The following is a 14,386-nucleotide window of genomic DNA, read 5'->3' on the forward strand; positions in this document are numbered from 1 at the left end:
TTGTTAGGCGAAAGTAGCCTACATGCCAAATTTCAGATCTATTGAGCAATCAGAAGTGGGCTAATTTTCGATGTCAATTTTAACAACAAACAAACAAATCCACAAACGCGAAGCTGAGTTAAGAAAAACGTGTTAAAAAGTGGAAAATTAATCTCACAAACTAAATATTTACTTTGTAGTGCATTTTTTCATTTTTTGATTATTTTGTACAAGCTGACCCGCATACACCGCTATTTAGTTGTTTTATTTTCTACTTTTCAGTAATTCATAAGTTGTCAATTTAACACTACCAATGCTGCAGCTGAAAATATTTTGCTTTAAAACACTATCAGTAGCTGGTAATGACAATTATCCTCACCTTCCCTCCCCACCCCTCCCGCGAACTCCGTGAAAGCAGTCGTCCGTGACGACCGTTTACAGACGACTGTGAATAGTTATGGCAGAAATTATTATTACCTTCCCTTTTAAAATCTAAAGTATCTGCCCCTAATAGCCGTCACTAAATCGACCTGGCTGTACGATTGTAAACATTTAGTGTTAACCGCAGCTCAACAGACTGGTGGGGGTGGTAGGATATGCCTAGAGAGCGGTGTGCGTTAACATGGTGTCTCACATGGTCCCCATGAAGATAATTATATATATATATATACAGCTTTGTTAAATTTATGCTAGCTTTTTTCCTTAAAAATAATTTTTTATGTGATTTATTCTAGCTGTGGAAACTTAAGAATTTTTTCAATTTATCTTCTTTTTGATACTGTAATACTTTCACTAACTGGGGGTTTACTTCTGTTGTTTTTTTAAGAGGAGTCATTCAATGAGGTTTCTATACTGAAATGCAATGCACCGTTTGATGAAGAAGGTAAGATCAGTCTTATAGCAGGTGTAGGCTAATACACCATATTTATGTTTTAGTGCTTGGTTTTGTTCTTGTTTAATGTGATCAGTACTGTTTTACCTTCATTAATTAACCAATCTAATAATAAATTGTGTTTGCACTGGGTTACAAATTGGACTGGTTATAAATAACCATAAAGCACCATGTTATTATTAACACAGGCCATACTGTCTGTTGTATATAAAATATTTGTCTTAACTCCTATGCACCATGAAGCAACAAACAGCTTGTATTTGTATCTATGCACATGTTGTGAACACTAGTCTTGTAATGTACTGCTTGCTTGTTAACATGCTCCAGGTCTAGTCTTCTAAAAACTATCAAATAAGTAGTGTTGTGTCTTGCTTTGTAACTCAACCAAATGTCATGTCTAGGTGTGTGCAAAACTTATGTTGTGTCTTGCTTTGTCTTGCTTTGGTGTGTATGACACATGTTGTTTCTTGCTTTGAAACACTGCCATTTCTAACTTTAACACTCGTCTTAACACTCGTCTTAACTCTTTAAACACCACCGATTACCAAGTCTAAGGAACTAAACACTTTTTGCATCATGCCTAGCATCTGAGCACCCTTTTTGTCTCCAGCTGTGTCAGAATTTGAGAATCCTTTAGGGGACACCTATGAAGAGAGTGAGATCTATAAAACCATAACCAAACACATGAGGAAGAATCTTGATGAGAACATTTCCCTTTCTGCCAGTGCAGACACAACAAGGGAGGCTGAGACCCCAGGGCTGGCTGTGGCTAATGCATCTACCTTTAACCTTGCTTCAGCTGTGGAGAAAATTGACCGGCTAGGGTGCATGGATGTGTATAATGAAGAAACACTGTCTGCTGTTATTGAGGAACCTGAAGATGATGTGGAGTGTAGTGTGACTGAGCTGCCAGCTGCACAGAGCTGTGTTTCTATCAAAGATGTTGTAGAATGTAGTATCAAGATACCTGAAGATAATAAAGAATTTAGAGTTGAGGAACCTGACAATGATGAATGTAGAGTTGAGGAACCTGAAGATGATGAATGTACAGTTGAGGAACCTGAAGATGATGAATGTACAGTTGAGGAACCTGATGATGATGAATGTAGAGTTGAGGAACCTGAAGATGATGAATGTACAGTTGAGGAACCTGATGATGATGAATGTACAGTTGAGGAACCTGAAGATGATGAATGTACAGTTGAAGAACCTGAAGACAAAGAATATAATGTTAAGGAAACTAAAGATTATGTAGAATGTAGTTTCAAGATACCTAAAGATGATGATGAATGTAGAGTTGAGGAAACTAAAGATTATGTAGAATGTAGTTTCAAGATACCTAAAGATGATGATGAATGTAGAGTTGAGGAACCTAAAGATGATGAATATAATGTTAAGGAAACTAAAGATTATGTAGAATGTAGTTTCAAGATACCTAAAGATGATGATGAATGTAGAGTTGAGGAAACTAAAGATTATGTAGAATGTAGTTTCAAGATACCTAAAGATGATGATGAATGTAGAGTTGAGGAACCTAAAGATGATGAATATAATGTTAAGGAAACTAAAGATTATGTAGAATGTAGTTTCAAGATACCTGAAGATGATGATGAATATAATGTTGAGGAACCTGACGATGATGAAGAATATAATGATGAGGAACCTAATAATGATGAAGAATATAATGTTGTGGAACCTAACAATGATGAATCAAGAGTTCAAGAAGCTGAAGATGATGAAGAATTCAATGCTGAGGAACCTGAAGATGATGAAGAATTAAATGTTGAGCAACCTAATGATGATCAAGAATGTAGAGTTGAAGATGATGAAGCTTATAATGTTAAGGAACCTGAAGATGATGAAGAATGTACAGTCAAAGAAGCTGAAGATGATGAAGAATTCAATGCTGAGGAACCTGAAGATGACGAATATAATGTTGAGCAACCTAATGATGATCAAGAATGTAGAGTTGAAGAAGCTGAAGATGATGAAGCTTATAATGTTAAGGAACCTGAAGATGATGAAGAATGTACAGTCAAAGAAGCTGAAGATGATGAAGAATTCAATGCTGAGGAACCTGAAGACAAAGAATATATTGTTGAGGAAACTAAAGATGAAGAAGAATGTAGAGTTGAGGAACTTGAAGATGATGAAGAATGTAGAGTTCAGGAACTTGAAGATGATGAAGAATGTAGAGTTGAGGAACCTGAAGATGAAGAATATAATGTGGAAGAAACTAAAGATGATGAAGAATGTAGAGTTGAAGAAGTTGAACATTATGAAGAATGTAGGGTCATGGAAACAAAGGTTGATTTTGAATGTAGAGTCAAGGAACCTGAATATTTATATTGTAGTGTTGATGAACCAGAAAGCCATGAATCTAAAGATATAGAAAGTAGTTTTAAGGAACATAAAGATGATAGAGAATATAGGATGGAGGAACCTGAAGATGATAGAAATTGTATGGCTGAGGAACCTGAAATTATAGATGGGGGGATAGAGGAACCTGAAAAGGATGAATATAAAAATATAAAGGAAACTAAGGAAGATGTGGAATGCAGGGTCAAAGAATCTGTAAAGGATGAATGTGAGGTCAAGCAAGTAAAAAATAAGCAAGGGAAGGTTGAGCCACCTAAAAAGGATGTTGGAAATGAAGTTAAAGAACCTGAAGATGATGGAAAATGTAGGTTTAAAGAACCTGAAATGGATGAACCCAAAAATAAAGAATGTAGCACTGAGAAAAATGTGAAAATTAGGGTCAAGGACCTCATAAATGATGAATGTAAGATTGGGTTACCAAAAGGTGGGCAATGTAGGGCTGAGGAACCTAAAAAGGATGAAGTTAAGGATGCTAGAGAATATAAGGTCAATGAAATAAAAAAGTCTGAACCTAAAGATATAAAATGTAGGGTTGAAGAACCTGAAGATGAGACAAATTATAGGGTAGGGGAACTCAGAAAAACAATAAGTACTATTTTGGAACCTGAAATTCATGAAGAATGTAGAGTCGAGGACCCTGAAGATGATAAAGTAAGTAGGATCAATGAACCTGAAGCTGATGAAGAAGGTTGGGTCAAGGAACATAAGGATGATGGAGAAAGTACGATCAATGAGCCGGAAGTTAATGTAGAATGGAGTGTCAAGGAACCTGAAGATATAAAAGGAATTGTTGAGGAACCTAAAAAACATGAAGAATATAAAGTCAAGCAGTGTAGGGTGGAGGAAACTAAAAAGGACAAAGAAAGTGGGATTAAGGAACCTGAAGTTGAGATAGAATGTAGGGTAGACGAACTTAAAAATATTAAAGGTACTGTTGAGGAACCTGAACCTCTTGAAGATATTAGAGTCGAGGACCCTAAATATGATGGAGAATATAGGATCAAGGAACCTAAAGATATAAAAGGTACTGTTGAGGAACCTGAACCTCTTGAAGATATTAGAGTCGAGGACCCTAAATATGATGGAGAATATAGGATCAAGGAACCTAAAGATATAAAAGGAACTGTTGAGGAACCTGAAAAGCAGGAAGAAAGTGAAGTCAAGCAGTGTAGGGTGGAGGAAACTAAAAAGGCTGAATGTGAGGAGGAGGAACCTGAATTGAAAAAAGGTGAACCCATAAAGATAGAATGTAGGGTCAAGGAAGCTAAAGATATAGAAGCTACTGTTAAAAAACCTGAAAAGCCTGTACAATGTAAAGTTGAGTCATGTAGGGTCAAGGAAGCTAAAGATATAGAAGCTACTGTTAAAAAACCTGAAAAGCCTGTACAATGTAAAGTTGAGTCATGTAGGGTCAAGGAAGCTAAAGATATAGAAGCTACTGTTAAAAAACCTGAAAAGCCTGTACAATGTAAAGTTGAGTCGTGTAGGGTCAAGGAAGCTAAAGATATAGAAGCTACTGTTAAAAAACCTGAAAAGCCTGTACAATGTAAGGTTGAGTCGTGTAAGGTCAAGGAAGCTAAAGATATAGAAGCTACTGTTAAAAAACCTGAAAAGCCTGTACAATGTAAAGTTGAGTCGTGTAGGGTCAAGGAAGCTAAAGATATAGAAGCTACTGTAAAAAAACCTGAAAAGCCTGTACAATGTAAAGTTGAGTCATGTAGGGTCAAGGAACCTGAAGAAGATGGAGTATTTAATGTGGAGGAAAATGTTGGGGAATATATGGTCAAGGAAATTAAAGACGATGAAGAATTCCAGGTTAAAGAACCTGAAGAAAGTAAGTTTGAACAACCTAAGGGTGGGCAATGTAGTGTTGAGGTACCTACAGAGGATGAATGTGGGGTCAAGGAATGTGAACAGGAACATCATAAAGATATTGAATCTAGTGGCGGGCAGGCTAAAGCTGATGAATGTTGGGTTGAGGAACCTAAATATTTAAAGGGTATTGTTGAGGAATCTGCAAGGCATGAAGATAGCAAGTTAAAGGAATCTGAAGACAATAGAGAAAGTATTGGTAATGAACCTGAAAAAGATGAATGTAAAATGAAGCAACCCAAAGGAGGGCAATGTAGTGTCAAAAAACCTACAGGTGTCAGAACATATAGGGTCAAGGAACTCAAAAAGCAAGAACCCAGAAATATAGAATGTGGTGTTGAAGAAAAAGGTAGTGTTGGGGAACCTGAAAAGCATAAAGAATGTATAGTAAAGGAGACTGAAGATGATCGAGAAAGTTTAGATGAGAAACAAGAAAAGGATGAAGAACATAAAGTCAAGCAACCTAATGCTGAGTTTTGGGCTGAAGAACCTGAAAATGTAGAAGAATGTAGGGTGGAGGAACCTAAAGAAGATCTAGATTGTAAGGTTAAAGAACATGAAAAGCTTGAGAAACATGAAGATGTAAAATGTAAGTTTGACAAATCTAAAAAAGATGGGGAATTTAGGGTCAGTAAACCTAAAGCCATAAAAGGTAGGATTGTGGAGCCAGTTAAGTATGAAGAATGTAGAGTCAGGGAACCAGAAGAAAATGTAGAATTTAAGGTAAACAAACCTAAAGATGAAGGAAGATTGGGAGTAAGCAAGTCTAAAGATGAAAGAGAATGTAAAGTGAATAATCCTAAAGAGGAAGGAGAATGTAGAGTGAGCAACCCTAAAAATGAAAGAGATAGTGGGGCCAAAGCACCTGAAGATGTTGGAGAATGTAATGTGTTGGAGGTGCCAAACTTACAGGTTTCCATAGAGGCAAAGAATGTAAACAATGAGCCTCTGGCTGAGGAGGAACCTTTGGGTCCAGGAGATGGACAAAGTGTGTCAATTTCAGGTACAATTTAGTTAAACATTCATTTCTGTTGGCATCCTTTGGTGCTTTTACATAATTGAAATTTGTTGGTTGCAATCTTGCTTTTTGTTTTAAAAATTTCAATTCTATTTGTTTATTATTTAAAATATTTTTCTTTGCAAAGTTTTTGAAGAAAAACAACAAAACTAAAATTTTGTTACATATAAAAACAAATTACTAATATGTTAAATATAAAGTTTATACATTTATTATTTTAGCTATTAAATAGAAACAAATTTCATATTTTAATCAATAGTGTGAAAAGATAAGTTAGATTAAAACTCAGTACCTTTATGTTGACAACTGTAAACAAGTGATAAAAGTATTTAAAGTGGCAATTACATGTAGTTGGTGTATAGTAATTGTAGCCTAGACTAATCCAATGCTAGACCAATACATCAGCCAGATGTTTTATATTTTAGTTGTTTTTTTTTTTTGTTGTTTTTTTAACCTTTACCCTATGTTGTGATTTAGCAGCCTTGGAGGATGTCATGGGTGGAATCCACTTGTATACACTTTTATTTAGAAAATTAATGTGGGTACTATACACAACCAAACAGATTAGTCTTTTATGGTATTAGAACAGTACCACACATACAGCATATTGTAAAAAAAAAATAAAAAATAACCCTACAGAGGGGAGAGGGATTTAGACTGCTTTCATGGTGATAAACCATGTAAGGGGTAAAAGGGAGGCTTTGTGTTATTTATTTAAACTTTTCTTTTTATAAATTATGGGGTGGGGGTGATGTCATTTTCAGAGTGGGTGTTTGGCCTTATACAGGTGACATGGATAAAATGAGCTGAAATAGCTTGTTGTTAGCTGTTAAGGACAACCCATAATGATCTCTTTGCTGTTAGTTATTTGTATATAGATCTAGTATTTTTAGCATGAATAAGCACCTTCTGCTATGATAAATTGATAAGACTACATACACATTTCTTCATAAAGGATGTGGTAGCTGCATCCTCTTTTTTTTTTGTATTTCCTGTGATCATCTACCTCAAAATTTCCAAAATAAAATGCATGCCAGCAGAGCCATCCTGTTTGTCTTTTCTGTGGCCACATACAATTAAAAGTTATCACTTGTGGTATAACAATCACTTTCTTTGAATGACCCAACTAGTTCCAGAACAGTCCCACTTCCAAAATTACCAAATATTTTAAGTCACCAGCTGAAGAATGAATGTTTATGTAATACTATAAGTTTTAATTGTTCTTGGACTTAGTCACAGAATGTAGCCCACCTTCAGTTTATTTTAGTGCTGGGTAGAGTTAAAACACTATACCAAATAGAGCCAAAAAAAATTAAATAATTCAGTGGATGACACCCATGACCAACCAGGAAGATCCCTTGTTTACGTTGCTTAGAACGTCTCTAGGGAAATGTTTAAATTTGGAATAATAATTACATTTTTTGTTGTTTTTCTTTACTGTCCATCTGCTTAAGCTTACAATCTTACATGCTTATATTTCTTATACTATATTGCTATTACTTTCAGCTATTAGAATAAAAAGATGCATGTTTTTTGTGACTATTTATCCCTTACAGTTTCAGCAGTAATTGACACAACTGAACAAACGCAGGTTAAATCACTGACAGGTTTTGGTAGCATCAACACAGCAGCAGACAAAACTTCTGCCACCTGTGATGGACATAAAACAGTTCAATGTTGCCAGATCATTTGTCCAGGAATCAAGTCTGATGGTGGGGTGCCCAAATATCTTTTTGATGACTCTTTTGTAGTCAAGCTGAGAACTCACTGCCAGGAAGTAATACAAGGGTTGACAGAAGTGAACAACAAAATCCTACTCACATCCAAATCTCTGCAGGTGTTGGGCATTGTTGAACTGTCAGGTCTAGACCTGACTGACTTGGTCAGGGAGCTGGAGGATCTGAACCTGGATGTTGAGCTGGCCACACAAGAGTGTGTTGTCACTTTGGATGAGCTCACTCATGCAGTTGGTCAAATAAAAACTTGCCTGTCCAGAGATAAAGGAAAGAAAGTTAGCCATGATTGTCAGGTGACAGCAGATGATGACCAGCGAGTTTTACTGAGTCCAGAAGTGAGACATGTCTCACACAGTGCATCACAGCCTAATGACTGTCTCCCATCTGGCATTGAAGAAAACCAAGGTGGGGATACTGCTGTTGTAAAAAGATGTACAGGTATGCGTTACGGGTATGACACTGGCAATGTCGCCCCAACTGAACCTTGTGATTTTTGCTCTGATCAGTGTGCCAGGAGTTTGGAACCAGCAGATGTCTCATATATGGGCTTACTGCCACTGACAGCTGATAGATTTTTGTCATCAGCTGTAGAGGAAACTGCAGAGAAATATCCATCTAAAGCTGATTGGGAAGGTCCCACAGTGGATGGGTATGAGAGCTGTATTGAACCAAGCAGCCAAGATGATGATGAGGATGATGCCAGTTGCTATGATACATCCAGTCTTGTCTTCACTGACTCCTTTGCTGGTTCTTCTCTGTGCATCACCAGCTGCAATACCACAGGGTTAGACTCATCATACTTTGGCGCAGATTTTGACTCATCGTACCTGGAAGATGTTGACTCGTCATGTTTTGGTGCAGGTTTTGACTCATCATGCTTGGATGAGAACTCTGAAATTTCTCCCTGGATGGTCACCACTGACCTGGATAGTTCAGAGCTGGACGGTACAGAGATTGACACATCAATGCTGTCTACAGACATATCACTATATGGAACACCTGCAGCAGAAACATCCATGCAAGCCACAACAGATGCAGAAACATCAACACAAGCAACAACAGAGGCAGAAACATCAACCCAGCAAACAACAGAGGCAGAAACATCAACCCAGCAAACAACAGAGGCAGAAACATCAACCCAGCAAACAACAGAGGCAGAAACATCAACCCAGCAAACAACAGAGGCAGAAACATCAACCCAGCAAACAACAGAGGCAGAAACATCAACCCAGCAAACAACAGAGGCAGAAACATCAACCCAGCAAACAACAGAGGCAGAAACATCAACCCAGCAAACAACAGAGGCAGAAACATCAACCCAGCAAACAACAGAGGCAGAAACATCAACCCAGCAAACAACAGAGGCAGAAACATCAACCCAGCAAACAACAGAGGCAGAAACATCAACCCAGCAAACAACAGAGGCAGAAACATCAACCCAGCAAACAACAGAGGCAGAAACATCAACCCAGCAAACAACAGAGGCAGAAACATCAACCCAGCAAACAACAGAGGCAGAAACATCAACCCAGCAAACAACAGAGGCAGAAACATCAACCCAGCAAACAACAGAGGCAGAAACATCAACCCAAGCAACAACAGAGGCAGAAACATCAACCCAGCAAACAACAGAGGCAGAAACATCAACCCAAGGAGTAACTGAACCAGAAGAACCACATGCTATGCGTAGTTCTAGGCCAGCTACCCCACAAGTTGTAGATGAAGCAGGGCATAGAACTGGTGGAAATACTGAGAGCTTGCCTCAAGTATCTGCTGATGATGACTCATCCTCCTCCTACACCACCTCTTCAGCTACATTCAATGTGACCACATCCAACACATCTCTCGACTCAATTGCCAATGGCCACTTGAACAACAGCCTGACCACTAAACCCAGCAATGGTGTCTCCCACTCCAGCACTAGTCCAGACGATTCTGTATCCAGCCTTGACCCTTATGATCTGTCAGGTGCTAATGCCATCCACAGCCTGTATGATGCTGATATTTCTTCTCATGTTGATGAGACATACATGCCAGCTGACCAGCCACACTCTGACAGCTCTGAACTGTCTGACATGTCTGACTTGTGGCCAGCTGATGATCTGAACACCAAGCCTACAGTAGATGGGCCCCTTCTTGACCCACGACCTCTTGAATCTTACAGCACTGATGGCACTAGGGGTCAACCAATGCTGTGTTCTACTATGCCAAAGAGTAGGTCTAGGCCATTGGTTACTGTTTAGTACTAATGTTTGAATCTGGACCTTGAATTTAATTTACTAATCTATTTTTTATTGTATAATTGAATAATGCACATTTTTTTTCCACTTAATTATGCATGTTTTCCCCATATGTTTTTATTTATTACTAATATTTGTATTTTTACAGCTTTTAAATAAGATAATTGAATTACTTGTTGCTACAAGGATGAATAACTATTTCCTTTGTTTCTGTTTGCTAATGTTTTGTTTTTACTTCTTAATTGTTAACCTCACAGGTTAAGATAATTTTGTACAATTTATTTCATCAGATTTAATTATAAATTTGATTAAATGTTGATTAACAAAACAATATGCAATAATGTTATCTTCTTTCTATTGAACATTTAAAATGTAATATGCAAATACTTCCCCAATGTTAATTAGTGCCACTGTTTTGACCTCTGACCTTTTATTTACTTTTAGATGAAGGTGATGCTGTGGATTCTGATCCCCCTTCTTTCCATGAAGACACTACTGAGGTGAGTGGTGGCTGTATTTTAGGTATTTAGTAAACCTGTTTGTAGGGTTGTTAAGTCTTAGTGGATCTGTTTGACTGGATGTTAGATCTTTAATACATCTGTTGGGTTTAGGTCTTACTAGCATGGTCAGTTTTTATAACGTAATTATTAAATTTGATTGAACTGGGGAAAACAATGAAATTTTCTAACCACTCGAAATACAAGGTAAATTGTTGAGTTAATTTCTGTAAAAAACATTTGATAAATTTAAAAATGGATTAGTTCACTTTTTTTTACTTTTAAAGGGAGTGATTTTGTGGACCCATGGGGAGGGTTGGGGTCTATGTGATTATAATTAATTCAGTGAATGTGTGCTTAGTTTAACAAGTGTGTTGTGGTTAAACAAGTGTGTTGTGGTAGCTGATCTCTGTTGGCAGTGAATGTGTGTTGTGTCAGTTCTGTAGTACTAAGTAGCTGATCTCTGTTGGCAGTGAATGTGTTTTGTGTCAGTTCTGTAGTACTAAGTAGCTGATCTCTGTTGGCAGTGTATGTGTGTTGTGTCAGTTCTGTAGTACTAAGTAGCTGATCTCTGTTGGCAGTGAATGTGTTAGTTCTGTAATACTAAGTAGCTGATCTCTGTTGGCAGTGAATGTGTCAGTTCTGTAGTACTAAGTAGCTGATCTCTGTTGGCAGTGAATGTGTCAGTTCTGTAGTACTAAGTAGCTGATCTCTGTTGGCAGTGTACACAAGAGCCAGCAGTTGACACCTCTCCACCTAAGATGGTAGATGAGGCTGGTGATGCCACAGAAGTTGTTGATTTTTACAAACTTGATTTTGGAATTGATGATGATGGACAAAGTGAAGAAACAGAAAGCCCAAAGACGGATATCCCTGAAGTTGAGTGCCCTGCTGTTGAGAGCCTTAAGACAGATGACTTAACGACAGAGGGGCCCATGACAGAAGGACCTCAGATAGTGAGCCCTGAAGCAGAGGGCCCAGTGTTAGCTTGATTCCTCTGTTGATCTGAGCATCACATTGCAAGGCATGTCTGTGTTAGCCAGCTTTGGCTTGTGACTAGAACAAACCTGACCTGTAAATAACTTCTTATTGTATAAGCTGTTTACCTTCCTCTATTGTTTCACTGAGATTGAGTGAGATGTCACGTGTTCACTGATCTATACAGCTTAATGGTGTTGTGTGTGCTTTCTGTTCATTATGTGAGCATGATGTCCTACACCAAACTATTTAATGCAAATCACAGCATCCAGATGTTGTATGGAAAGTCAGGTCTTTATTGCCTTGTCTTGACAATCTAATTGAGTTTGTCTTGTACAGCTTTTTTGTCTGCCCTATGGTAAACTAGTCTAAATCTTTAGAGTGCCTTATATACAATTAAAATCAAAATTTAAAAATCCGTTGCCTCTTATCCTGTGAGATTTTACTTTAAAAAAACAACTACTAATTAATACCCCAGCAATAAGATTTATTTGCTTGAAAGTCGTGTATATAAAATTATGTAAATTTTTTTCTTAAACGTTTTAAAGAACTTAACTACTTTCATCTTTAGTTTGTCTTGGTTTTAAATTGATGTTCAGCTATTTGATGACAGTATTAATATTATAGAGGTGTAACATTGTTGTACCAAGATGATGTACATTATACAATGGGCTAATTAATACTTTTTATAATGTTGACTACATTTGTAGTGAGACCGTTTGCTGTTTGCTTCTGTAATCAAAAGTTGTACAATATGTTTGTTAAATTTGTTATGCTTTTCAGATATTTGGGAAATAATAAATTTAATGTTTTCATGGTTTGTTCATATTATTGTTTTTATTGCTATTCCTGTTTGGTTTTTTTTTTTCATCTATTTCAAAGCCATTTCATTCATTCCGGTTTTTTAAAGATAAAGAAATATTAGTAGGTCCACACACACAAAAAGTAAGGCTTGCATGAGATTTAGGATTGCTGTTTTCTCCCTACACCCAGTCTTGTAAGGTTAGAGGTATGGGTAGTTTTATTTAGTCTAATGAAATTGAAAACTTGTTAGTTAGAACCGTATTACTGTTTCAACACGACTCCAGACACTGTTGTTTATCCATAAGTTAATCAAGATTGGCATATTTAGAATGACTTCAATCAATTGAAGATCGACTTATTCCCTTTGCGGCCTAATGTTATATTCACTTTGATTAATGCTCCCATACAACCATGATCATCTAATCGATAAATGAATTAGGACCTGTCATGTCAGCCACGCGCTGGTCAAAATAGTTTACACAACAAGAGTACTGTTTTACGGGGGGGGGGGGGGGGGGGGGGGGGGGGGAATGTGTCACGAACATGGTATCTAGGTGACTACAGTCTACGCTTGGAAAAATCAGAAAATGTACTTTAAGATAACCTATTCAATCTCCGTATCTAGTATTCGTTATTTTTAAAATATGAAAAGGTGGCTAGACACGTAGGTCAGTGAATATCTACGTGATGAGACACAACTGTTTTGACACAATCAACAACCCTTCACAGTAATCATATAACTATGTAGATGTACCGTAACACCCTCTGCCAAAGAATGCCCACATGTGTCCAGTATCAACTAATAAAACAATTATAAAAACCTTATAATGATAAGCTTTTAGATGCACTTAAAACAAATAAATAAAACGGATTTGTTTTCTTTAATAAAAGCATTGGTCGCCAAAATGTGCGAGCGACTAATGCTTTTTTCTCTAAAAAAAGTAAATTATTATTATTTTCTTATTTTGGTGCTTTTAAAAGGTTAATATAATAAAGTTTTTTTTTATGTTTTATTTTCACTATTTAGTAGTTCATTCTAAATAAAGTTGACATTCAGTACGACTAAGTACTTGCTTTAAAACCCGATCTGAAAGAAAATTATCTGCCCCTGCTTAGTCCGTGTGTGAACAAAACAGGTCACTATCGTCGTATCGTTGCTTTGCTGGTAAAGCAATCGCTAGTATTTTATCTGGTTATCCATCCTTTCGTCATTGAAGTTAGTAATATTTTAATTATTTCTATTAAATTTTAATGACCAGCCAAATGTCTAGACCAGGGGTCGGTAACCTTTTGGACAGAAGAGCCAAAAGTGACAATTTTCAAAATTTCCAAGTTTTTAAAGAGCCGCCAACATTTTTATATTATTATTATTAATATTATTATCTTTAATTTGGATTTAGTATAAATATTATTTATATATATATATATATATATACATATATATATATATACATATATATATACATGTGTATATATATATATATATATATATATATATATATATATATATATATATATATACATATATATATATATATATATGTATATATATATATATATATATATATATACATATATATATATGTATATATATATATGTACATATATATATGTTTATATATATGTATATATATATATATATGTATATATATATACATATATATATATATATCCCGTGAGCACTAAGCGTCTACCTTAGTTTTAAGAAGCACACTATAAAACGACATTCCGACATTCGATAATTAAACCGAGAAAGAGGCCGTACGCGGCGCCCCGGCGATAGTGTTATCGGATTCACGAGAGCGCCACTTACCGTCGGTAGTGATTAACGGTGATATTACGGTGAGTGATTAACTTACACTCAAGGCTTTCATACAGCACGACATGTTGGTGGGCGGTAGTGTAGGAAACCAGTGCCCATATAAATATGATCCAAACACAGGAATTGTTTACATTAAAATAACTCACGTTTTAGGAAACAAGGAAGTAGT

General features: G+C 36.4%; 1 protein-coding gene across 4 annotated transcripts in view; it reads left to right on the forward strand.

The window, feature by feature from the left end:
* The window catches only part of LOC131954068 (uncharacterized), a 31,651-nt gene extending 19,240 nt beyond the window's left edge, over nt 1–12,411 (forward strand). For 2 of the 4 annotated variants that reach the window (XM_059317569.1, XM_059317568.1), the window contains exons 16-20: nt 806–862; nt 1,482–6,125; nt 7,697–10,090; nt 10,561–10,616; nt 11,336–12,411. In XM_059317569.1, the coding sequence (XP_059173552.1) occupies nt 806–862; nt 1,482–6,125; nt 7,697–10,090; nt 10,561–10,616; nt 11,336–11,605 (7,421 nt within the window). In that variant the 3' untranslated portion in view covers nt 11,606–12,411. The remainder of the gene's footprint in view (nt 1–805; nt 863–1,481; nt 6,126–7,696; nt 10,091–10,560; nt 10,617–11,335) is intronic. The other 2 variants (XM_059317571.1, XM_059317572.1) reach the window with 2 other exon arrangements.
* The last annotated feature ends 1,975 nt before the right edge of the window (nt 12,412–14,386 follow it).

This window comes from Physella acuta, unplaced genomic scaffold, assembly GCF_028476545.2.
Source record: "Physella acuta isolate Inbredline_101_S28 unplaced genomic scaffold, ASM2847654v3 ptg000970l, whole genome shotgun sequence".
NCBI lineage: Eukaryota > Metazoa > Mollusca > Gastropoda > Physidae > Physella > Physella acuta.